This window comes from Ahaetulla prasina, chromosome 10 (genome assembly GCF_028640845.1).
Source record: "Ahaetulla prasina isolate Xishuangbanna chromosome 10, ASM2864084v1, whole genome shotgun sequence".
Lineage (NCBI taxonomy): Eukaryota > Metazoa > Chordata > Lepidosauria > Squamata > Colubridae > Ahaetulla > Ahaetulla prasina.
The window spans coordinates 15,664,669-15,690,469 of record NC_080548.1 but is presented as its reverse complement, the minus strand read 5'-3'; the positions used below and the strand labels follow the sequence as shown (position 1 = coordinate 15,690,469).

Genomic DNA, 25,801 nt, shown 5'->3' with positions numbered 1-25,801 from the left:
CTTATCAACCGCAATGATTCACTTAACAACTGTGGTAAGGTTGCAAAATGGGACAAATTCACGGAGCAACTTCTCACTTAGGAACATACTTTTGGGGCTCAGTTGTGGTTATAAGTCAAGGACTGCCTTTTGTTTGCGGTCGCACTATAGCGCCATTTAGTTTCACTTACGTAACGTGAACTAAACTTATGCGCGGGCGATACAAATAGTATATTTTCAGAAATTTAAATTGTCACGGGGAATTTTATGAAAACCTAATGAAAATGTTTTTAAATAATGCTATGAAATTTTTTTAAAAAGTCAATTAAATTTAAAAAAAGGAAAGTGCTTCAGTATCGGACAAAACCCCTACCGCCCACCATGAAAGCTGGAATGCCCACTAGTAGGGACCAGGTTGACTACCACTGATCTAACATCTTAACCACTGTATACACTGACTTTTCAATTTCAGATGTATTTATTTCTATTTTTAACTTACCTTTATTTTTATAAACAACTCAAGGTGGCAAACATACATAGTACTCCTTTTGCCTCCTGTTTTCCACACAACAACAACAACTCTGTGAGGTGAGCTGGACTGAGAGAGTGACTGGTCCAAAGTCACCCAATTGGCTTTCAAGTGTAAGGCAGGACTAGAACTCACAGTCTCCTGGTTTCTAGCCTGGTGCTTTAATCACTTATAAATAACTAACATAAATATATATTTGAGTTCACTCATTCTGAACACAAACTTCTCTTCTTCCTGGAGGAAAAGAAAGAACAGCCAGTGCAGCTTGTCGGAGTACACAAATGCATTTATTTTTCACCATCATTGGGATAATGAAATTACAGCAGCAGACTTTGGTATTTACAAAGGAATCAAGCAACTGGACCAGAAGACCATCTATGTAGACAGCAGCAAAGGAAAGAGCGAACAAATTGATGGGAGTTTTACAGAGAAAGCTAAACAAAAGGCAAAATGGAAAAACAGTAACAATGTAAAGGGAAAAAAAAGTAAAAAATGAAAACTTTGGAAAGTACTTTGGACTTGACCAAATGCCTACAACTAAGACACTTCAAGGCAGATGTGAATGCAGAATTAATATAGAATTCACAGATCATGTCACTACAATATAGCAGATCTGGGCATTTTACGGCCCTTGGGTCACATCCAGCCCTTTGGCTGTCCCTGCCCGGTTCACTTGAGGTTAATCGTAAATTAGAAAATCAAATGTAAATAAGTGTAGGCCATGCTTACAATACAACTGCATCACTTTTATTTTGAAAGTGAATTTTTTTTTCCAATTTATGTATGTGCGTCACAATAATGTGTTGGTCCTGTTTGTTCCACACTCCATAACCGACCCAGGTTCTCACGTGGCCCCTTGGGAAAATTAATTGCCCATCCTGACATACAGGTTTCTCACTACAGCTACTCAACCAAGTAGTAATATATTTTTTTTCTTGACTCCACAATGAGAGCTAGTCAGGGGGCTGTCTGCAAGCATGGCCAGACAGGCTCCAATTAAGATTTAAACCACCACAATTCCTATCCAGAAGTGTATCGATGAAGACTCTCGGTCATCCAAGAAAAGGTGTCCGAAGATTGAATTATGACAACTGGACTAATTATTATCTCTTTTTTTTTTGGTTCGTTTGAGACGTTTCGCTGCTCTTCCAAGCAGCTTCATCAACTTCGTCACTTTGACCCAGAAGTGTTTCCCATGGAAGATTTTAAAAGACAGTAAGAACTAGTCATTAACGTTTTTGAAAGATTTCAAAAGATGAATAGTTTTCATGCGGCTGTTAAACAAGATGAGACAAGATGGTAAAATATTTGAGATAGGATTGTGGGAAGGCTAGGAACTGCCATCTGACTACAATGCGTGCACTCCACTACCTCCCTGCCTTGCTTAAGCAACATTTTTTTCCAAGTTCCTGCAAACTTATTTTTGGCTTCCCCCAATCTCTGGAACCCCAATAAAGCAGGTTTGCAAATATAATATTGGGTAAAACCACCCCTAAGCCGCTTTCCCATAAAGGGTGTGGCTCACTTGTTAGAGGAAATCTAAGAACTTATTTTAGAAGTGGTAGCAATTTGTAACAGAGAAGACTGCTTCCAATCATAGTTCTACTGGCTAAGACGACTAGGAAATCGTTCCTTTGTCAAGTGAGCAAAATAGCAAGACAATCCGAATCTGCAGCTTTAGCTCTTCCATAGCTTTAAGTCTCCCCCCTCCCCAACTCACTTCATATTCTCCTTTGAGCCTCCTTATTGATCATTCATTAGCCGGTTCACAAATATAGGCTTTAAAAAAAGAATAAAAAAGTAAGGACCAAAATATTGGAAAGAGGAGGGAGAGGAAGGGATGTTGAGAAAACAAGAGAAAAAACAACCACAGTCACTTGCTGGTTTTTTTGGTGTTTTTTTTTTGGGGGGGGGTGTCTCCTCCAGCAAGCTTCACATTTTGGTAATGCTTGTGCAGTCATATTATGTCAGAAAATCTGTTTTGATTGAAAAGATGAACTTAGATCAGCGCTATGATAGAAAGATAGAAAGGTTTTAAGTTCCAGGTCTGGGAAAAACTTAGGCTTCCTGGAGCTTTTTATTATTATTTTTTTGGCAAGTCGCTATGAGGGGAGGTTGGGGGGAGAATAAAAAGGGAAAAAAAGTTGAGTAATGTGCGCGTTATTAATTCAGTCTATTATTTCCATAAGAACTAGAATCCCTACTGGGACGTAAGCGAAATAACCCAGGGATAGCTTGATGGAACACCACACGGTGTCACTTTGATGTGAGACCTTTGATCTCTAATCAGCCTAGAGCTTATGGATCAGTTTTCTTACAGCTGCCATCATTCATGCTTGAAATGGCTGAATGCAACGGAGACCCCCAAGACCTGCTAAGCCACAGGTGCCCCTCTTGTACACAGCATGCGTCTTTGGCACTGCAGGAGGAACAAAAGGACGAAGGCTAGCAAGGGAACAAGAAGGGTGGAAATGAAAGGAAAGCATGGCGGGATTTTTTGTTTTTTTTTAGGTCACCTTCGGTTAAAGAGAAGAGGGTGCCCCTTTTTTTAACTCCGCACAACAGGCAAGGAAGGCCGTAAGCCCGAACTAAATTAAAATTCACCCGAGCAGCTATTGCTCTTTCGATACCTGGCCACAGCAGGGAAAAAGCTGAGCCCTAAAGGAATGATTCATGTTTCCTAACAGCAGACGTGACGCTGGTATGGCTTCTAGCATCCAAACCCTCGCTATCAAAGATGAAGCGTTTTAATGGCTGCGGGTTAGGTTTCCAGCGACTTCCAAGGCACAGTATAATAATGTATGAAGAAACCAGGGAGAGCAAGGGCTTTGGAAATAATTCTATAATAAGGGAATGAGGAAGTCTTACCAGAATTCTCGAGAAACGGCTCTCCGCAAAGAGGAGCAGCTTACATTCTTTTAGCGGGTCTGTGACAAGGGGGCAGTTTAAGCTGACAAGAAGGTAACGAAGATCCATCGAGATCAACTGCCTTTTGAATGCTGGTTCCTAGGAGACTAGACTTAAAGACACATACAGACAAAGAGACAGACTTTCTGTGCGGTGGGTGAGAGGAGAACAACATTCATCTTTCACGAAACTCCCGCGCTGCCCCAGAAGAAACTTAAAAAAATTAATCTCGTCTCACAGAAAGCCCTGCATAGACCAAGCGGGTCATTCTTTCATTTTTGAGGCCACCATCATCCCTGGAAATCCCATCATTCAGTGCAAGCAAATATGATCCCATCCCAGGGCGGTGGCCACTAGATATCCACCTTTCATTTAGTGCCCATTAATCACCTCTGGGGAAAATCGAGAGAACGTTACTCCCTCCTTTAGACATCTCACCCAAGGTTAATGAAACCCTACTTTCCTCATCCTATCGACCCAAACCCTGTTTGGGATTTCCATGAGGGTCACAAAGGAGTTTTGGCGAGAAGTCTCCCTCCTTTCCCAATCCCAAAAACGTTCCGAGTCAAGCAGGTCGAAAGAAACCATCTGCATCCAAACAGAGAATCCCAGGGGAGAAGAACAGAGTTGTTATTACAAAATACAAATGGGAGTTCTTTCTTTTTTTTGTTTTTTGTTTTCGAGGGCTTTCCACACCATGCAGCTCTCAATGCCTTCCTGGGCTGAAAAGCCACGGATTCCATCGCTTGACTTCAAAGGGGACAAGGGGAAGGCGGGTGGACGGACGGACGGATGGACCAATGTCATCCATCACCGCATGTAAAGAGTCAAGATGACTATCAGGATAATTCCCAAAAAGAGGAAGAAGGGAAGCCAGGTCTTCACAAAGCCTCCTATGCTGTAAAAAGAGAGAAAAGAGATTTCAGAAACCAAAATGGGAGGGGAGCCACTGAAGTGCAGCCACGGAGGACCAGGAATAGAAAGAGAAGGAGGGCTGCTGAGCAGAGGTGGGTTTCAGCAGGTTCTGACTAGTTCTGGAGAACCGGTAGTGGAAATTTTGAGTAGTTCGGAGAACCGGTAGCAAAAATTCTGACTGGCCCCGCTCCCATCTATTCTCTGCCTCCCGAGTCCCAGCTGATCAGGAGGAAATGGGAATTTTGTAGTATCCTTCCCCTGGAGTGGAGTGGGAATGGAGATATTGCAATATTCTTCCCATGCCACGCCCACCAAGCCACACCCACAGAACCGGTAGTAAAAATTTTTGAAATCCACCACTGTTGTTGAGAATAAGCAGAAAAGAGCAAAGGAAAGGGACATATTAAGCCAGAAGTGTCCAACTGTGACAACTTTAAAGAGCTGCGGACTTCAACTCCCAAAATTCCCCAGCCAGCATAACTGGCTGGAGAATTCTGGGAATTGAAGTCCACAAGTCTTAAAGATGTCATGGTTGGACACCCCTGTATTAGGCCTATATTCTCTCTGCAACCAAACCTAAGCACCAACTGAATAGTCCTGGTTGACCCCTGTTTCCACCTACTCTTTTTTTTAAATTTCTGCCAAGTTTCATTTGCTAACTCTTTGGAAGAAACGCTGGCAAAGAACCATTCACACTCACGGTCCATAAGAAATAATTCATCCTTCATTCATTTATTTTAACTGGCATATAGATAGTATAAAGTACACGGTATATTAAGTGCCAGATGCACAATCTCGGTGACTTACAGCAGATTTCCAAGGTTTTCTGACTCCCTGTTATTTTACAATCAAATGATATTCTGCCATCTGTCAAATTCACCAATAAAATTATGACTGCTTCAGCAAAGTGGAAATGAACTTTTGGAAGAAATACAATCTCTGTTGCATTACGATATCCGATATAAACTCTTTAAAAAAATTAGGTTCTAAGCTAGAGGAGTTGAGAATTTTATTAAAACAATGATTATTACTTTACAAGCCTGAAAGTTGTCGTTGCTGCCATTTTTGACAGGGATATTCTCTTTCATAGACTTTTTAATAGCACAATGTAAAAGGTTCCCTCAGACATACGTGTAGTCGTTCCCGACTCTAGGGGGCAGTGCTCATTTCCGTTTCAAAGCCAAAGAGCCAGCCCTGTCTGAAGACGATTCCGTGGTCATGTGGCCGGCATGACTCAATGCCAAAGGCGCACGAAACGCTGTTACCTTCCTACCAAAGGTGGTCCCTATTTTTCTACTTGCATTTTTTACGTGCTTTCAAACTGCTAGGTTGGCAGAAGCTGGGACAAGTCACGGGAGCTCACCCTGTTATGCGGCACTAGGGATTCAAACTGCTGAACTGCCAACCTTTCGACTGACAAGCTCAGCATCTTACCCACTAAACCACCGTGTCCCTTAGCACAATGTAAAGCTATGTACTAATATTTAATACACGAACAATATTAAATTAAATATTAATACTAAATAATAGTTACTGTTTCTGAACAGCCTATCCAGGTCAACAAGTCAATGGGTTGAGAAATGCTATTTTGGGAAAAGAGACTTCTTCCTTCCTTCTAATGGCACTATTTTCTACATCATAATGAGCTAGCTCAGGGGTCTGCAAACTTGGCTCTTTTAAGACTTGTGGACTTCAACTCCCAGAGTTCCTCAAGCCAGCTGGCTGAGGAACTCTGGGAGTTGGAAGTCCACAAGTCTTAAAAGAGCCAAGTTTGCAGAACCCTGAGCTAGCACAATGCGTCTGCAAACACTTAGACTAGACATTGAAATAGCTTTCAGCAACCTGAAAATTTCAGCTCTTAAAAAACAGTGAAGTTAGTAGCCCTTAAAGTTATTGACATAACAGTGTGAGCAGTCTCAGAAGGCAAAAAGTGTCATTTGCACTTGGGTTCTGTGTAACCTTCTGACTTTCCACGTTACCATAAGAATAAACTATCTAAAATGTTTTACAGATGGCATATATGCCCCCTGAGAAACTGGCAAAAATGTTGAAAAATAAATCAGCCAAATATTGGAAATGTCACCAGTTACCAGAATCTTATTATCATAGGGCAGGGGTGTCCAAACTTGGTCCCTTTAAGACTTGTGGACTTCAACTCCCAGAGTTCCTCAGCCAGCTTTGCTGGCTGAGGGACTCTGGGAGTTGAAGTCCACAAGTCTTAAAGGGACCAAGTTTGGACACCCCTGTCATAGGGGGTGGACATGCCCAGAAACTAAAAACTATTGGAATAAAATTAAGATTTGGTTAGAAGAAATGACACAACATATTGATTTAAAACCGGAACTGTTCCTATTGAGTATCCTTCCAGAGAAAATTAGTAAAAAAAATATTTGCTTGATTATACATGTAATAACAGCTGCAAGGATTGTTTTTGCACAAAATTGGAAAGCAGAGAAAATACATTTGGAAGGAAAAGTACTTAAAAAAAATGCAGACTGTGCAGAAATGAATAAGTTAACTTTGACAATCAAAGAAAGAGAGAATTCAGAATATTTTAAGATATGGGACCAATTTTACCATTGTCTAGAAAAGAGATATAGATAAGCAAACTAACAGTTATGTAAGAAAATATTGTACTTTTGGAGAAATGTTTTAAGAGATTAAGTGAAAATGAAGACAGAAGAAACAACAAAAAGATGAAGTCATGGAGAAAACACCGAGATGTCACATGGAAGGAATGACTGATGTATTAAATGTTTGTTTGTGTATAAAATTAAAATAAATAAATAAATAGAGAATAAACTATGCAAATAGGAAAGCATTAGAGTCTTTTTTTTTAAAACCATGCAGAAGTTCCTACTGGACTGTGTCTGCTAATCCTATACGTATAGCACTACAAGAATAGACATTCAATACAAGGACTTGAAAACTTGGGATTGTACAAATAATTTGCAATGGGGGAAAATCTCTACACCACAAGCATCAATGGATCTAAAGCAGGGCTGTCAAACTCCCGGCCCACGGGCCAGATGCATCACGCGCTGGCCACGCCCACGCCCGGTTTAGCGAAGGGAGGGGGAAAAAAAGTCCTGATACCTCACGTGATAATGCCGTGACGCCGTGAGTTTGACACCCCTGATCTAAAGCATCTAGGTACAAGGGACGTAAAATTATCTGCATATTAGATACATGAGACGTTAAAGGAGAACCAAGTTCTTGATTAAAATGCTCTCTCTCTCTCTTTTAGTCAAAGACACAAAAGCAAGGGCGTTTTCTACTCACCTTACATACTTTCCATACAGCAAGGAGAAAAAACAAAGTTTGATCATGTTCCAGGAAGTACTGTTGTCATATCGCATGAGATTTAAGGCTAGAGCTACATGAGAATGGCAATTGTCACAACAGAGGTTATGCTATAAGAGAGAGAGAGAAAATGTACAATTGAAGGTATTTCTACTTCAAATATCTTCTCTAGACATAATCAGTACTGAGATAGGGAAGACATCCTCGGGCTTAAACTGAACACTGAACCTTACTCACCATTCGGTGCTTATATTCCTCAGAGGCATCATGTACTGCTGTATCCCAAGCATTGGGACCACAGGAATAGACTTTGTTGGGATCCAGCTTCCAGTATCTGACAGAAAGAGGGGAGGGCAAATCAAAATTATTTCCCCGCTTTCGTCAAATGGAACACCTCACCTTCCGAAAAGTTACTAAAGTATTCAAATAGCACAATTCCAAAAACAGGTAGTTCTCAGCTTACAACCATTCCAGGGGTGAAATGTTACTGGTTTGGACCAGTTCGGGTGAACTATTAGTAAAAAATGCTACCAGTTCGGGTGAACCGGTGTTTCCGACGATCAGCTGGGCGACGATCAGCTGTGACACACAATTTATATTAGCAATTTATAACAATTTATATTATATTATTTTATTTTAATACTTGGGCTGATTTAATCAGTTTTTTAAGGGTTGTTTTAACTATTGTGTATATTTGTATTTTACCTGCCTGTTCACCGCCCTGAGTCCTTTGGGAGAAGGGCGGTATACAAATTAAAATATTATTATTATTATTATTATTATTATTATTATTATTATTATTATTATTATTATTATTATTATTATTATTATTATTATTATTATTATTATTAGCTAGAATTGTCAGGTTTCCTGCTTTCTAGCTAATCTAAATCACGTGGTGCAGCGGATCTCCCCCCCCTGCCGTTCTTCTTACCTTTGCAGACTCGGAAGGCTTCAAAATGTTCCTTTTTTAGCGCTGCGTGGGCGCGGCTTAGGCGCACATGCATGCACTCGGTAACAGACTCACAGAACCGGTAGCAGACTTTAGAGGATTTCACCATTGAGCCATTTGCTTAGTGACCATTTGAAGTGACAACGGCATTGAAAAAAGGCACTTACGGGTGGCTTTCACAGTTACGACTGTTGCAGCATCCCCACGGTCATGTGATCAAACTTTGGACACTTGGCAACTGGCATGTATTGTTGCCGGTTGCTGTGTCCGAGTCATGTGATCACCTTTGGTGACCTCCTGACAAGCATAGTTAATGGGGAAGCCAAATTCACTTAGCCACTGTGTTACTAATTTAATAGCTGCAATGATTCACTTAACGACTATGGCAAGAGAGGTCATAAAATGGAGCAAAGTTCACTTAACTGTCTCACTTGGCAACAGAAATGTTGGCCTCAATTTTGGTTGTAATTTTTAGTTTATGGCATACTTTCATGGCTGGTGAAGATATCACTAAGGATCTAATTCTGAAATATTACTGTATATGTATTTCTAGTCCTTAGAGCTACAAAGGAAGCTTGAGGATACATGATTCAAGGCTCATGAAATCTCAGAAATTGAGTGCAGAATTTTCAAGGAATTAAGGATCTTGCCAAGATAACTTGAGTAATTACCTTAAATCAAAATCCATCAACAGGAGACATAATTAAAATAGTATGTCCCTCATCCCTTGCTGCTCTTTGTGCCTATAACTGCATTATCACCCATCTTGCCCTATATTCACTCCCCCACCCCCGACAAAGCCTACCAATTTTGTAAATTATTTGATAGATTTTTGCTCCTTAATATGCCTATAGTTCTACCCGGTATATATAATTTTTGTTTGTTCTAGCATTTTGTTGCTGCATGATCTTTCCCCTTCAGTAAAACCCAGAGAGTTGTGAATGAAAAATAAAGCACTACAACATAAAAGACTCACATTTCTTAAGACAGCAACTGACAGAGATTTAAACTAGCAAATTACAATTTAGGAGGATGTCAGGCATGCACTGAATAACCTCAACATGAAATAGCTGTATAAAGTAGCAGAACAAACACTATGATATTTATATTGGTTGTCTCAAAGCGTATCCTTCAACAGCTTTTACCATTTTAAATACCAGCCTGGTTGGTTGGTTGGTTGATAGTGGCAGCCCCTAAAATATTTTTTTAATCTAATAGGGAATAAGTTCCCTAAAAGCATGAGCAAAGTCAAATTTTATTTTTAAGTAGACATACACTGAATGTTAATCTAATTTCCCCTTCTTTTGCACCAGTTTATGGAACTTTAAAATCTGCATTGTTTTGGTCCCCACAAAAGAGGTATAAGATGCAAGCAGGCAGGGCTAATATAAGAGAAAAAACCAACATTTGGATAGACAGAAGAGACACTTAAGATCATGAATTAACTTCAGCTTGTTCATTAACAGTAGAAAGCTTGATTAGATTAGAAATTCAGATGATTGTGAATACAAAGAGGTTTAATGTTATGTTGCCTTATTGGTGCATGCTCCAACAGCCAACTGTAATCTTTGTTTTTGTCTTCTGAACTGGAATATGGCATCTATTGTTCTGTTTCAACCACAAAAATACATTTGCAAATTAAAATGTGAGGGGGGAGGGAAATAACACTTACTTCACAGGCTTTCCAAAAGCCATGTTGTCTTCCTAAAGAGGATAGGGAACAAAAGGAAAAGCACATTTCAGTTACCAAATCAGCTATACTTGTGATAACATTATTTGTTCTGCTTATGTCCTCCAAAATTAGCTGCTGTACTGAGTTTATATTGACCATGTATATCACATGTGACATGTGATGCGACACCCAGAAAAATATGGCATCCTTCACTTAATCCTTCAGGGAAAGATTGAAAGTAAACAAGGTCCAGGTAGAAGAAGAACATTATGGTTTCAAAAATCTAAGGGACTGGTTTGGACAAAACTCAGCAGTTTTTTGTGCGGCTGTTGATAAAAATAGGATGGCCAACATCTGATGAAGAAGATGTATATCACACTAAACTACTGTTTAACCATGGTTTACTGAATAAACTATCCTTGGTGGAGTCATAAACCATAGTTTATCAACTGCAAGAGTTTAGCTTATACAACATGCAGTGTCAAAACTCAAAAAAATCCGATTTGTTTTCGTGCTGAGAAACAAGACACAATTAACTTCTTTAACCTTCTCTGGGTGAGGACTTAGACTCCTCCCTCTCTGGTGCCCTCTGCAACCATCAGGTGAGAATGTTGAAGAATTGTACTCCCATACATCCAGAGGTACTAAGCTGATAATGGCTGAGTTTAAACCTTTGTTATTTATCATCCAGAACAGTGTTTCTCAACCTTGGCAGCTTGAAGATCTGTGAACTTGAGGGTGCCAGCTAGGAAATTCTGAGAGTTGGAAGTCCACAACTCTTAAAAGTTGCCAAGGTTGGAGAACCCTGTTGTAGAGGAACAAACTTCTACTTACAGAGACATAGTAAGGCCCTGCAAAATCTCGAATGACTCCTGTCGAAGTGCAAATGCCCATGTGACCAATGATCGGGAAGAGCCATCTGCAGAAAGAAGAAAAGCATCAAGAGAGTCATTTCTTTCTTCACATTGGAAAAAAAAACCCCTGTTTTCAGGAATCTGTAGAACTGGTCATCCATGGTCACACTGGATAGAACTGAAAACGGACAAAAAATCAAAAGTTAAATATGTTTGCTCTTAACCAAGAATGTATCCTTCTAGCAAAACTATATCTCAACTCCCTTGCAAATCCTGCTCCCATAGATACATATGTTCTGTATAAATATATAAAAAACACAGATAAGAATATTCCTAGGATATGATTAGAGGTGTGCCCCAAATCCTGCCACCTTAGATGCAGTGTCAGAGACTAATATCCAATCTCATTTTTGCAGCAACAACAACAGCAATGCAAAGTTTAATTTCGATCAAAATCGTGGCTCTGAGAGAGGGAGCCCTTAAGACGGTTTTCCAAATCTGAATTGAATTCCTTAATCAATTAGCCCCGGGTGTCTGCGGTGTTTGTGTGTGTGTATATGTGTGTATACTGGATGGAAGAAAAAAACCATCTTCTCTGGTTCAAATTGGAGCTCGACACTGCCATGCTAAAGTCCAAATACCTCAGAAGATAGAAATGCTCATGGCACATAGGACATTCACAGGTAGTCCTCGACTTACGACCACAATTAAGCACAAAATTTCTGTTGTTAAGTGAAGCATTTGTTAAGTGAGTTTTGCTTCATTTTACGACCTTTCTTGCCACAGTTGTTAAGTGAATCACCGCAGTTGTTAAGATAGTCACACGCTTGTTAAGCGAACCTGGCTTCTCCACTGACTTTGCTTATCAGAAGGTCGCCAAAGGTGGCCACGTGACCCCAGGACACTGCCATGGTCATAAAGACAAGTCATCTGCTGAGTGATTTTTGAATTTTGATCACGTGACCAATGAGGATGCCGCAAGGGTCGTAAGTGAGAAAAACAGTCATAAGTCACTGTTTTCAGTGCCGCTGTAACTCTGAATGGTTCCTAAACGAGCTGTCATAAGACGAGGACTGTACCTGTATAAGCTAAAGAGGAATAGGACAAGAAAATCCTGTGGATGATGTTACCTAGTAATATAATATAATAACAGAGTTGGAAGGGACCTTGGAGGTCTTCTAGTCCAACCCCCTGCTTAGGCAGGAAACCCCACACCACTTCAGACAAATGGTTATCCACCATCGTCTTAAAAACTTCCAGTGTTGGAGCATTCACAACTTCTGCAGGCAAGTTGCTCCACCGATTAATTGTTCTAATTGTCAGGAAATTTCTCCTTAGTTCTAAGTTGCTTCTCTCCTTGATGAGTTTCCACCCATTACTGCCCTCAGGTGCTTTGGAGAATAGCTTGACTCTTTCTTCTTTGTGGCAGCCCCTGAAATATTGGAAGACTGCTATCATGTCACCCCTGGTCCTTTTCATCAGACTAGACATACCCAGTTCCAGCAACCGTTCTTTGTATGTTTTAGCCTCCAGTCCCCTAATCATCTTTGTTGCTCTTCTCTGCACTCTTTCTAGAGTCTCCACATCTTTTTTACATCGTGGTGACCAAAACTGAATGCAGGATTTCAAGTGTGGCCTTACAAAGGCATTTATAAAGTGGTATTATTAACACTTCACGGGATCTTGATTCTGGTAATGAAACGGTCCATAACTAAATTTGAAATAAGCTGGGGAGAGCAAACCACACTGCAGAAATGCCCATCGCTGCAACCAAAGTACCAACTGCCAGAAGAGCATGGGCATGCACAACCACACAACCAATAAAGCAGAGGTCTTCAAACTTGGCTGCTTTAAGACTTGTGAACTTCAACTCCCATAGCTATGCTGGCTGGAAAATTCTGGGAGTTGAGGTCCATAAGTCTTAAAGCTATCAAATTTGGGGACCCCTGATTAATCAATAGGAAATGAAGGCATTTTTTTAAAAATAAAAAAAAGAAAGTAAGGTAAGGTACAAGAGTTAACTTATACTAAGCTTTTAACGTACAATCACATTCAAATTCACATGTCTCAACTAGAGAGGACCAATACTCAAATGTTTATTTCTAAATGATACATTTAGAAGCCTTAAAAAGCCAATAAAAGGAAGACTTAGCTTCCATAAGCAGGAAACTGTGTAATTTCTAAGACTTTAGCAATGGTGACTGATATAAACTCTTCTTGGGCAAGGAATACAATCAACAATTATATTCTCTATTTTATATAGCACAGATGCAGCTTTTAAATGGACAACTAGAAATGAGGAATAAGTAAAAAAAATAAACATTAAGGTTTATTTGTGCCAAACTGCAAGACTGGACATTAGCTAACATATATATCAAACCACTGATGATTTCTTTATAAAAGGCACAGTAGATAAGCACCAGGTCCAAACTGTCTCAAAAATAGAAAGATACCAAAGCTAGAACAAAGTAATGTTTAATTGCTTAATCCTTTCTCTTCCAGGAACTCTATTCCAGGATAGAGTTGAAGTCCACAAGTCTTAAAGCAGCCAAGTTGGAAGACCTCTGCAATAAACTACCATTTCGCAAGATCTAAAATGGACAGCTAACATCAAAAATGTCATCAAAAAAGGACAACAAAGAATGTTTTCTGCGCCAACTCAGGAAGCTCAAACTGCCCTAGGAGTTGCTGATTCAGTTCTACAGAGGAATTATTGAGTCTGTCATTTGCACCTCTATAACTGTCTGGTTTGGTTCTGCAACCCAACAAGACAGACACAGACTTCAAAGGATCATTAGAATGGCAGAAAAAACAGTGGCTACCAACCTGCCTTCCATTGAGGGCCTGTATATTGCACAAATCAAGAAGAGGGCCGTGAAAATATTTACAGATCCCTCACATCCTGGACATAAACTATTCCAACTCCTACCCTCAAAACGACGCTATAGTTAGCATTGCACACCAGAACAACTAGACACAATAACAGTTTTTTCCTGAAGGCCATCGCTCTGCTAAGCAAATAATTCCCTCAATACTGTCAAACTATTTACTAAATCTGCACTACTATTAATCTTCTCATCATTCCCATCACCCATCTCCTCCCACTTATGACTGTAACTTTGTTGCTTGTATCCTTACGATTTATACTGATATTGTTTCCTGATTGCTTATTTGTACCCTATGACTATCATTAAGTGTTGTAAGTGTTGTACCTTGATGAAGGCATCTTTTCTTTTCTGTACACTGAGAGCATAGGCACCAAGCCAAATTCCTTGTGTGTCCAATCACACTTGGCCAATAAAAAATTCTATTCTGTTCTGTTCTATTCTATTGACTATCATTAAGTGTTGTACCTTATGATTCTTGATGAAGGTATCTTTTCTTTTATCCACACTGAGAGCATCTGCACCAAGACAAATTCCTTGTGTGTCCAATCACACTTGGCCAATAAAATATTCTATTCCTATTCCTATTCTTATTCTATTCTATCATTAAGTGTTGTACCTTATGATTCTTGATGAACGTAACTTTTATGTACACTGAGAGCAAATTCCTTGGGTGTCCAATCACACTTGGCCAATAAACTAGACACAAGAACAGTTTTTCCCCGAAGGCCATCACTCTGCTAAACAAATAATTCCCTCAACACTGTCAGACTATTTACTGAATCTGCACTACTATTAATCGTTTCATAGTTCCCATCACCAATCTCTTTCCACTTATGACTGTATGACTAGAATAGAATAGAATAGAATTTTATTGGCCAAGTGTGATTGGACACACAAGGAATTTGTCTTGGTGCATATGCTCTCAGTGTACATAAAAGAAAAGATACGCTCTCAGTGTACATAAAGAAAAGATACGTTCATCAAGGTACAACATTTAACATTTAACTATAACTTGTTGCTGGCAATCCTTATGATTTATATTGATATATTGATCATCAATTGTGTTGTAAATGTTGTACCTTGATGAAGGTATCTTTTCTTTTATGTACACTGAGAGCATCTGCACCAAGACAAATTCCTTATGTGTCCAATCACACTTGGCCAATAAAATTCTATTCTATTCTAAAATATTCTATTCCTATTCCTATTCTTATTCTATTCTATCATTAAGTGTTGTACCTTATGATTCTTGATGAACGTAACTTTTATGTACACTGGGAGCAAATTCCTTGGGTGTCCAATCACACTTGGCCAATAAAAAAAAAAATTCTATTCAAACCAACCAACCAACCTACCACCATTAGAGGCGCGGGGGAGATTCCCCCACCTCCACCCCACAACCTTGTTTACGAAGCGGGTGGGTGGGTAGGTGGGAGGGAGGGAGAGAGAGAGAGGAAAACCGCGCCGGGTTCTCCTGCAAAAGCAACAGGAACTATCGACTCCGCCGACCCACCGTCCCCAACACCGGCTCGCCCGGGGATCTCTACTTCAGCTCTGCACTGCCCCCACCCCCACCCCACTCCCGGCACCCCCTCAGGCAGGAGAGAGACCGTCGCTCACGTGAGAACGGGGATCGGCGTCCACACGACGCAGTAGGGGAAGCGGCTGCGTTCCGGATCCAGCGCCGCCCCGAGGGACCCGCCGACCCCGACCGCCACAGCGCCGTGGAACTGCTTCATCTTCCCCTCCGCGGCCTCCTCTTCCTCCATCACCGGGAGGGGGGGAGGAGGAGTGGGACCGTGAATGACATCACTTCCTGGAAACGGGCCTCCCGCTTCCGGACAACGGCGGGGCGGAGCCGGCGAGGTCTTTGAGTGGGGAGGGGGCGTGGCCTAACTCTGCTTCCTAAAAGTGCTTTTTTGTCCCCTTCTTCTTCAAAAGGCGGCTGGAGTTTGTTTTTTATTTATTTATTTTATTTATTTATTTTGTCACAACAATATATGTAACTATCATACAGAAAGGTTATATAGTATATAAAGGTATAGAAGAAAAGAAAAACAATAGGACAGGAACGGTAGGCACGTTTTTTTTTTTGGCTTGAAGGCGTTTCGCTTCTCGTCCCAGAAGCTTCTGAAGGGCCTCTGGTGGCGCAACAGGCTAATGCAGCCTATTATTAACAGCAACTGCTTGCAATATTGCAGGTTCAAGTCCCACCAGGCCCAAGGTTGACTCAGCCTTCCATCCTTTATAAGGTAGGTAAAATGAGGACCCAGATTGTTGGGGGGCAATAAGTTGACTTTGTATATAGTATACAAATGGATGAAGACTATTGCTTGACATAGTGTAAGCCGCCCTGAGTCTTCGGAGAAGGGCGGGATATAAATACAAAAAAAAAAAAAAAAAAAAAAAAAAAAGTTCTGTTCTGAACAAAAAACAAAAGTGGATGGATGGGTGGATGGAAAGGTGGATAGACTGATGGATAGAATAGAATAGAAATAGGAATAGGAATAGAATAGAATTTTTGTTGGCCAAGTGTGATTGGACTCACAAAGAATTTGTCTTTGGTGCATATGCTCTCAGTGTACATAAAAGAAAAGAATCATCAAGAATCATATGATACAACACTTAATGATAGTCATAGGGTACAAATAAGCAATCAGGAAACAATAGCAATATAAATCATACAAGCAAGATGGATAAATAGAGAGACAGATAGAGAGACAGAGAGCTAGAGCTAGAGCTAGAGCTATAGAGATAGATAGGTAGATAGATGTAGATAGGTAGATATAGCTGAATAATGAATGGACGGATGGATGATAGAGATGGATGGATGGATAGATGGGTAGATAGACAGACAGAGCTAGAGATATAGAGATAGGTAGGTAGATGTAGATAGGTAGATATAGCTGAATAATGAATGGACGGATGGATGATAGAGATAGATGGATGGATGGAGAGAGAGAGAAAGAGACTTTATTGTCCAGTTGCCTTTCGAAAAAAAAGCATGGTTGGGACAACCATGACCTGAATGACTGAGAATCCCCATAGATACCTACCTCCCGGTGGTACAGGTAAGTCCTTGACTTACATTTCATTTAGTGGCTGTTCAAAGTTACAACGGCACTGAAAAAAGTGACTTATGACTGCTTTTCACGCTTACGACCTCTGTAGCAGGCCCCATGATCATGTGATCAAAATTCAGATGCTTGGCAACTGGTTCATACTTCTGACAGTGTCTCAGGGTCAGGTGAACTTCTGACAAGCAAAGTCAATGGGGGAAGTCAGATTCCCTTAACAACCATGTTACTAACTTATCCACTGCAGTGAATCACTTAACCAATGTGGCAAGAAAGGTGAGGTCGTAAGCGTAAAATGGGGCAAAACTAACTTTAAAAATGTTTCACTTAACAACAGAAATGTTGGGCTCCATTGTGGTCATAAGTTGAGGACTACCTGTATTTCATAAGGCAGTGTTTTTCAATCTTAGGAACTTTAAGCAGGGTGGACTGCAGTGCCCAGAATGGAGAATTCTGGGCATTGAAGTCCACCCAGCTTAAAGTTCCTGAGGTTTAGAAACAGAGGCTTAAGGGGAAGGGTTGTGTTGGAGGGACCCTGGGCATTGCTTTGGTTGCTTGGAAGGGGGTCTTTTCTCTTCCTAGGTGAGACCCCCTGTGAAAACTCACCGTGCCTTTAAATTGGTCCCCCCCTTTTTTTTTTTTACATTTATATCCCGCCCTTCTCCGAAGACTCAGGGCGGCTTACAATGTATAGGGCAATAGTCTCATTCTATTTGTATATTTTTTTACAAAGTCAACTTATTGCCCCCCCAACAATCTGGGTCCTCATTTTACCTACCTTATAAAGGGTGGAAGGCTGAGTCAACCTTGGGCCGGGCTCGAACCTGCAGTAATTGCAGGCTTTGTGTTCTAATAACAGGCTTCTCTGTAGCCTGAGCTATCCCGGCCTCTTCTATCCCCTTTCCCGGCCTTTTCTATCCCCTTTCTCCTCAACCCAGCTTAATGCACAGGGAATGGTGGAGGCAAGGTTGAGTCAATGAACTCAGGGGTAGGGGGGCTCAGAAAAGTCTATGGGAAGGGAGGAAGGTCAGAAAAGTCAATAATTTGAAGAGCCGACCGAACTGGGGAGTTCTACCCTGGACGTAGCAGCCCGATTGATGGCAGACTCCACTCCCCCCCCCACACCTCCTTTGCTCTCTGCTTTCTGCCTCTTCACCTTTTTGGTTATCGCATTGATGTAGTTTACTTTGTCATTGTTTATTTTATTATTCTACTAGCTGGATCCCCGGGCTTCACTAAGAAACTATGCTTGATAAATTGACACAGCTTGAATCCTCTCCTATCTTCTCCCCTTCTCTCCCTCAGCCTTGCTCCATGGAAACGTCTCTTTCCTCTCTCCTTCTCTCTCTCAGCCTTGCTCCACAGAAACGTCTCCTTTCCTATCCCCTTCTCTTCCTCAGGCTTTCTAGCTCCTTCTCTCCATGAGGCTTGCCCCACAGAAGCCTCCCCTATCCTATCCCCTTCTCTCCAGTTATTTTCAAGATGGGAGGGGGAGTAGAACGTCTTAACTCAGGGGTCAGCAACCTGCAGCTCTGGAGCCCCATGTGGCTCTTTCATCCCTCTGCTGTGGCTCCCTGTCACTCAAAATAGATGTCACAACCGTCAATATGCAATTTATTGAGCTCTTCAACCCCTGGTAGGCCAACCTTGGATAAATTCAAGAAAAGAAAAATTTCAGAGGAAAACAGAATGTTTAATTCAACTACATATGCTAGTTTTGTGGCCGCTCAAGAAGTAGTCAGGCACGGGAAGGGTTTTGTGGCTCCTGGTATTTTCTTTTCTGTGGGAAACGGGTCCAAATGGTTCTTTGAGTGTTTAAGGTTGCAGGCCCCTCGTCTAACTAATTAGCATCAGAGCGTGTTATAACATAGGAAATACTAATGCTCTGATGGTCATTTCAAAAAACCCTTTCTTAGTGAGCACCTTGAAGCCAAGAGGAACATGCATGGCAAATTTCAAGTTTGTAGGCTTTACGGTTCTGGAGATTTCATGATTAATGCATGTTTTCGCTTATATATATATATATATATATATATACTTTGAGTCAACAGTTGTTATTATTTGTTAAATTTATTTGCCACCTATCTCCCTGTGGGTCTACCCTTATTATTATTACAATAATAAAAAGGAAGAAAAATGAAAGAAGTGTAAACAGAAGTAAAATTATTATAATATGTATAATTATTTTACTTCTGTTTACACTTCTTTCATTTTTCTTTCTTTTTATTATTGTAAGCCACTTAGGGTAGCCCCACAGGGAGATAGGTGGCAAATAAATTTAACAAATAATAACAACTGTTGACTCAAAGTTCTGCTTTTTTTGGCCATGCCTTCACATGGTTTTGATCCTATGGTTGTGGCCTCCATCTTGACTTTCTTGACTCCTTCCTTGTAGACACCCTGATCATAATATGTCTTGGAGCATGTTGACTCATATGAAAAATTTGGAGAACTGTGTTAAATATAAATGGATGTTCAATTTTTTTTAAAAAAAAGATTGCAAATAACGATGGGAAAATAGTCAGAAGTAAATAGGAAAATTTGTATACGATAGAGAAGAACTTTAGGAAAGTGGAAGGTGGAGACTAAATATATTTTGCTATGATTTCTGCAAATCTGATTTTATCCATAGCAGCCAGCCACGATGTGGCTCAGGCTGTAAGAAGCCTGTTATTAAACACAGTTCCTGCAATTACTGCAGGCTCGAGTCCCACCAGGCCCAAGGTTGACTCAGCCTTCCATCCTTTATAAGGTAGGTAAAATGAGGACCCAGATTGTTGGGGGGGCAATAAGTTGACTTTGTATATAAATATACAAATAGAATGAGACTATTGCCTTATACAATGTAAGCCGCCCTGAGTCTTCGGAGAAAGGCAGGATATAAATGTAAATAAATAAATAAATAAAAAAAACCCAACCCTTTATTTCTGAAATAAAATGGAAATTGAAAACTTCCAATATTATTCAGTACTTCATTAAGTTTGACTTGGCTCAAAAGTCAGTAATGCTGGTTTGATGCATACACACCTGTTTGGACAACTTTTACAGCAGGTTGAATGGACACAGAAGCAAATTTTTTGGATGACAGTAGTTTTTTTCTAAATGATTATTTGTGTGTGGAATATTACTCTGTCTGAGAAGTCAGTGCACAGTATCAGAAATGATGCAATGCAACAATAGCCTTTTCCATAAATTTGTTCCATCATCTCTTTTTAGAGCATCCAAGTTTGGGAGTAACACTGCATCTTGTGATCATGGTGTCAGGATTTATATAGGCCTTCTTACATTTTGATGTAAATCTGATGCCCTAATCTCACATCATAGTCTCATCACTGTTTGTGAATAATACTGAAGGAGGGACTGCTGTAAACTAGATATCAGGTTGAACAAGTAAATAATCCTTCATATGCTAATCTTTCAATCAGTAGAGCTGTCAGAACAATAGAATATGTATCCTGGTTATTACAATTCTGGCCCCTTGTATGGAGAGGATTAAACTGGTTCTGACCTGCACCATCTTAATCACATGTACTCCAGTAAAACACTAGCAGGTCACAAACAATTTCCAGTATTATTTAAGTCTGGGACAAAAAGAGAGAGAAGTGCTTGACTTAACAAAAAGCAGAGCAACTTAGAGAATTTAAAATAGCATTGCGATAAATCATAATGAACAAAAATGAAAATGTGATGAAGCAAGCACACCAACATAGCACACACATACTAAAATGTCATTAACCATAGCAGTTAAGAGGAGAATTTTAAAAAGCATATGTACAAATTATCCTCTTAGCAAGAGAAACAGGCATTTATCAGGCATCATTGCAACTGCGGCTGTCTACTTTTCCTCAGGACTTACAACCCCCCAGATTTTGAATTTTTTTGTTTTGTTTAAACAGCAGCAGCAAAGGTGCATAAAGTACATTGCAATGTATAAAGCAACTAGGCTCACACACTGTGCCAAGGCACCATGTGGCTTGTTTCCTTTTGGGTTAGTTTTGGGTTAAATGATTTATATCCATGGCTTGTGGGTTAGTCCAATATGATCCATGGCTTATGCAACAGTTAATAGCTTTGCACTCTGATCTACAACTTGCCAAACAAGGGTAATTCGTTTGGTAAATGTCTTAGCCCTATTTTGCTTTTTCCTATTTCTAAAAATCTCCCATTCTCTTCCCCACCCCTGCCCCATCAAATATAGATTCAAATTAATGTTCTTAGTATCTATGCACTCACAATCCACTTCTGGGTGAATTGAATCTGCTAATTTTGCATTTTCCCCTGTGAACAATTAAACGTTTAATATTAAAATATTAAAGTTTAGCAAACTTTTCAGGATTATGGAATAAGACAAAAAGGCTGTAGGAAGTAGTGTTCTAAAAATATATATAAACTCAAGGCCCATGGGCCGGATCTGGCCACGGGGTGCTTAAATCTGGCCCACGGGGCCACTCTGGAAACAGCAAAGGACCGTCCCGTGTTGACTGCTAGCGAAAACAGGCTCCCAAGCTCTGTTTCCAGCTGTGACAGCCTCCTGCAACCCTCTGCCAGTGAAAACGGAGGCCAGGGCGCTCGGGCCCCCACAGGTGCCCTCGACACGTTGAACTGGCCACGCCTACCCCGCCCCCCCTTGGTCAAACACAACCCTGATGCAGCCCTCAATGAAACGGAGTTTGACGCCCCTGCTATAGAACATTGTAGAACAAGATAGAGGTAGCCCTCAATTTACAACCATTTGACCATTAGAAGTGACAACCGCACTGAAAAAAAGGGACTTGTGACTGTTTTTACACTTACGACCATTGTTGCATCCCCACGGTCACATGATCAAAATTCAGATGCTTGGCAACTGGCTCACATTTTTGATGACTGCCGTGTCCTAGGGTCACGTGATCATCTTTTGCAACAAGCAAAGTCAATGGGGAAGCCAAATTCGCAATGCACCTGTGTTATTAACGTAACAACTGCGGTGGTTCACTTAACAACTGTGGCAAGAAGGGCTGCAAAATGTGGCAAAACTCACTTAACAACTGTCTCACTTAGCAACGGAAATGTTGGGCTCAGTTGTGGGCATAAGAACTATGTAACACATTATTTTTTTGAAAAACCTTGCAATCAAGAACATGCCTTGTGGAACCAGTCATCCATGCATATATAAGCATTCATAGTTTACGTCCACAAATCTTCACTTAATGCAGCTGTCAAGCATAGAGTGTTTGTCTTACATCCAGTCAAACTATCCAGCTATGTAAATCACATCTATTTGCTCTTGACTGATATTATCTTCCCAAGGCTAAAGCAGAGGCCTTTGCGCACCACTTATATATCTATTCCTTTTAAATAAAAGCAATACAGATTGAAACTAGGATATTCTTCACGTGGTGTCTATATTCTATCACTGGATCCCATTTTGGTATACCTGTGAAGATACAGCCACTGTTTCCATCTTAAATAACAAAAAAATTGCCAGAATCTCTTGTATACCCTACTGCATGTGTGGCACAAAACATGAGACATTTTTTTAAAAAGCTAATCAGTTGTCTGTGTGTATAATGTCCACAGATGTTATTCTGCCAACAGGTAGTACAATCCAGCAGTATTTCAGCAATACTAACTGGTTCTAATAGTACATTCATCAATACGACTAAGAGTACATTCTGGTATCTTTATTACGGCCAATGTAAGTCTAGTACTATCTCATTCCTATTACCCCTACTTCACAACAAAGCTATTTGGGCACCCAGGCACTCTTAAATACAGCTGCTGAGAACGAACGTATTCACTATCAAAACCCTTGAGTTTGTTTACCTTGTTGAGCATTCAAGTAACATGAACAAAAGACAACCAACTTCCATAACACTATTTATAGACTTCTGCGTAAATACTGTGTACAAGCGTGTGTAAATACAAGATAAAATTAGGCCGTAGGAAGTGGTGTTCTATAAACACATAGAACTTTAAAGGTAGCGTGCAAACTGCTTCGAAGTACTGTACACAATGAGCACCTTGATAGCTGGCTGGAGAATTCTGGGCGTTGAAGTCCACAAGTCTTAAAGCTACCAAATTTGGGGACCCCTGATTAATCAATAGGAAATAAAGGTATTTTTTTAAATAAAAAAAGAAAGTAAGGTAAGGTACAAGAGCTAACTTATACTAAGCTTTTAACATACAATCACATTCAAATTCACACGTCTCAACTACAGAGGACCAATACTCAAATTTTTATTTCTAAATGATACATTTAGAAACCTTAAAAAGCCAATAAAAGGAAGACTTAGCTTTCATAAGCAGGAAACTGTGTAATTTCTAAGACTTTAACAGTGGTGACCGGCATAAACTCTTCTTGGGCAAGGAATACAATCAACAATTACATTCTCTATTTTTAAATAGCACAGATGCAACTTTTAAATGGACAACTAGAAATGGGGAATAAGTAAAAAAATAAAATGTTAAAGTTTATTTGTGCCAAACTGCAAGATTGTATATTAGCTAACATATATATCAAACCACTGGTGATCTCTTTATAAAAGGCACAGTAGATAAGCAGTAGGTCAAAACTATCTCAAAAATAGAAAGACACCAAGCTAGAACAAAGTAATGTTTAATTGCTTAATCCTTTCTCTTCCAGGAACCAGAAAAACAGAAACATGCCACTCCGAGTAACAACAACAACAACACAACAATAGAAGATTAAGGCTGGTTGCAAAGACAGTGTTTCAGGAAGAAAATCTTACTCGGAATGCCTGAAAATTCACACAAAGCAACTACTTGACCAGCAACCCAAATGAAGATTTTTCTTTATAACTATTATACACCGGAGCAATTTCACTACTAATTATAAAAATAGCTTTGTTGGCTGTTTTTTTTTTAAAAACGTAGTAATTAGCCAAAAGGAAAAAGTAGTTCTCGCCCATACTCAGTAATGGGACACATGCCCAAACCACGGTTAACCATAACCGTTCCTCTTTCACAATTTTCTACTCTGTTCCATAGAACGATCCTTTTTTTCACAAATAGAATGAATGAAGCATTCTGGAATATGGACAATGAAGCATTTTCTAATATACGGAACTGTGTTTAGTCCACTCTTTCTGCCAAGGGGCGACCAGTTGAAAATAAACAGAACTTGGTGCTTTAAATATCAGAAGCTGCGTGGTGAAACAAATGCTGATGGATCCTTTTTACTAGAACGAAGTAGATGACGTCTGATGTAATTAGATCACCCTATCCAATTCAAGTTTCTTTTAATTAAAAATAACAAAAGGAAGCAAGCAAGCAGGCTGGTTGGCTGCAAAACAAAAGAACCAGACTTTAGCATCGTTTTTGTATTCGCAACAATGTCCCGGGAACATAAAAAAAAGTCTTGCAGTGAAAATTGTGGGGAGCCTACAGGCATTGTGGAAACATAATGAAGAGGTTAGCGTTTTGCAATATGCCACTCTATTTCTGTTAATGTCTCCTTAACTGTTTGTGACTATCCTTGTTCTGATAGCTATTCTCTGAGCTAACATTTTTACCCTGCTATCCACTTTGTGAATTTGGCTACAGCAGGGTCCCCTGTGGCGGATTTACACATTTTTTTTAACGTGGGCGTAACCCAGATCAAGGGGAAGCATTTGACAAAGAGAGGAATTTCAGGCTATCAAGACTTGTTCCTTGCAAGGCAGGTGTTAAGTGGGGGGCTTGTGCACCCTTGGTACTTTCTCTCTACAACCTGTACGTAAAACGCTTCCCTTCAAAATATAGAAAAATATATTAGTTCTGAAGTACCCAGTTACACACAAAATTCATTCTTCTCGCTCCTTAGAATATTGCATACATCTAAAAACCACTAAACAGGAAAGGAGCACAACAGTTTTGTTCCATGAACAATGGCAGTTGGTTTTATAACTTTCCACTCCCCCCAGCATTTTTCTAGGTCAGAAAAAGATCAGTCCAACCTAGCATCTCATTCTCTACAAGGGGTGGGGAAGAAGGTATGGGCAGCCCACTAATTATTGCTGAATTCCAATTCCCAGCAGAGATTAAACCAGCACAGCCATTATGGGGGAATCATGGGAACTGCATCAACAGCTGAAAACCACAGCTTTCTTATCCCTCCACCTTTGTAGGCTGAAGAAAACACTTTACCAATGCAAGGTAATTGAATGAGCCAATATGACTGCGGTTGGCACTAGCAGGTATTTGGGAAGAGAAAAACCACCACCCAGGTTTCCTAAGGTGTGAGTGGATTCCTCCTCTTCCAGATTAACAAAAGAATTGGGAGTAGCCAAATGGGAATTAAGGGTCGCAAAAAAAACAACAACACTGTAATGGGAAGAGATAAATCTAGGGTAGTGTTGTTCAAACTTGCCAACTTTATGATGCATGGACTGACAACTCTCAGAATTCCCTAGCGCAGGGGTCTGCAAACTTGGCTCTTTTAAGACTTGTGGACTTCAACTCCCAGAGTTCCTTAGCCAACAAAGCTTGCTGAGGAACTCTGGAAAGTCCACAAGTCTTAAAAAGAGCCAAGTTTGCAGACCCCTGCGCTAGGGAATTCTACAAGTTGAAATGCATGCATCTTAAAGTTGCCAAGTTTAAAACAAACCAAACACCTGGTCTACAGTGACTTCCTTGGGTCAATGTATGCTGTAGGGTATTCTTTGGCCAGAATTAGCAAGCAGGAAGAGACCAAGGAAAGATGTTTCGTGGAACTATAGGCAGGTATAGGGGTGATGTACCAATG

General features: G+C 40.2%; 1 protein-coding gene across 1 annotated transcript; it reads right to left on the bottom strand.

The window, feature by feature from the left end:
• Positions 1-773: 773 nt before the first annotated feature.
• On the bottom strand, positions 774-15,809 carry TMEM222 (transmembrane protein 222). The gene is made up of 6 exons (XM_058196519.1): positions 15,620-15,809; positions 11,092-11,176; positions 10,258-10,289; positions 7,871-7,967; positions 7,613-7,743; positions 774-4,313 (listed from the first exon to the last, which is right to left on the bottom strand). Exons 1-6 carry the CDS (start codon positions 15,766-15,768, stop codon positions 4,226-4,228), a joined length of 582 nt encoding a protein of 193 aa, XP_058052502.1. The 5' UTR covers positions 15,769-15,809; the 3' UTR covers positions 774-4,225.
• Between the last annotated feature and the right edge of the window lie 9,992 nt (positions 15,810-25,801).

Coding starts and splice junctions, on each gene's coding strand:
- TMEM222 (XM_058196519.1), bottom strand. CDS start 15,768: ATGGAGGAAGAGGAGGCCGCGGAGGGGAAGATGAAGCAGTTCCACGGC. Junction 10,290..11,091: donor CAGGGCCTTACTATGTCTCT/GTAAGTAGAAGT, acceptor TATCCTCTTTAG/GAAGACAACATGGCTTTTGG. Junction 7,968..10,257: donor GCTTTTGGAAAGCCTGTGAA/GTAAGTGTTATT, acceptor TCTTTCTGTCAG/ATACTGGAAGCTGGATCCCA.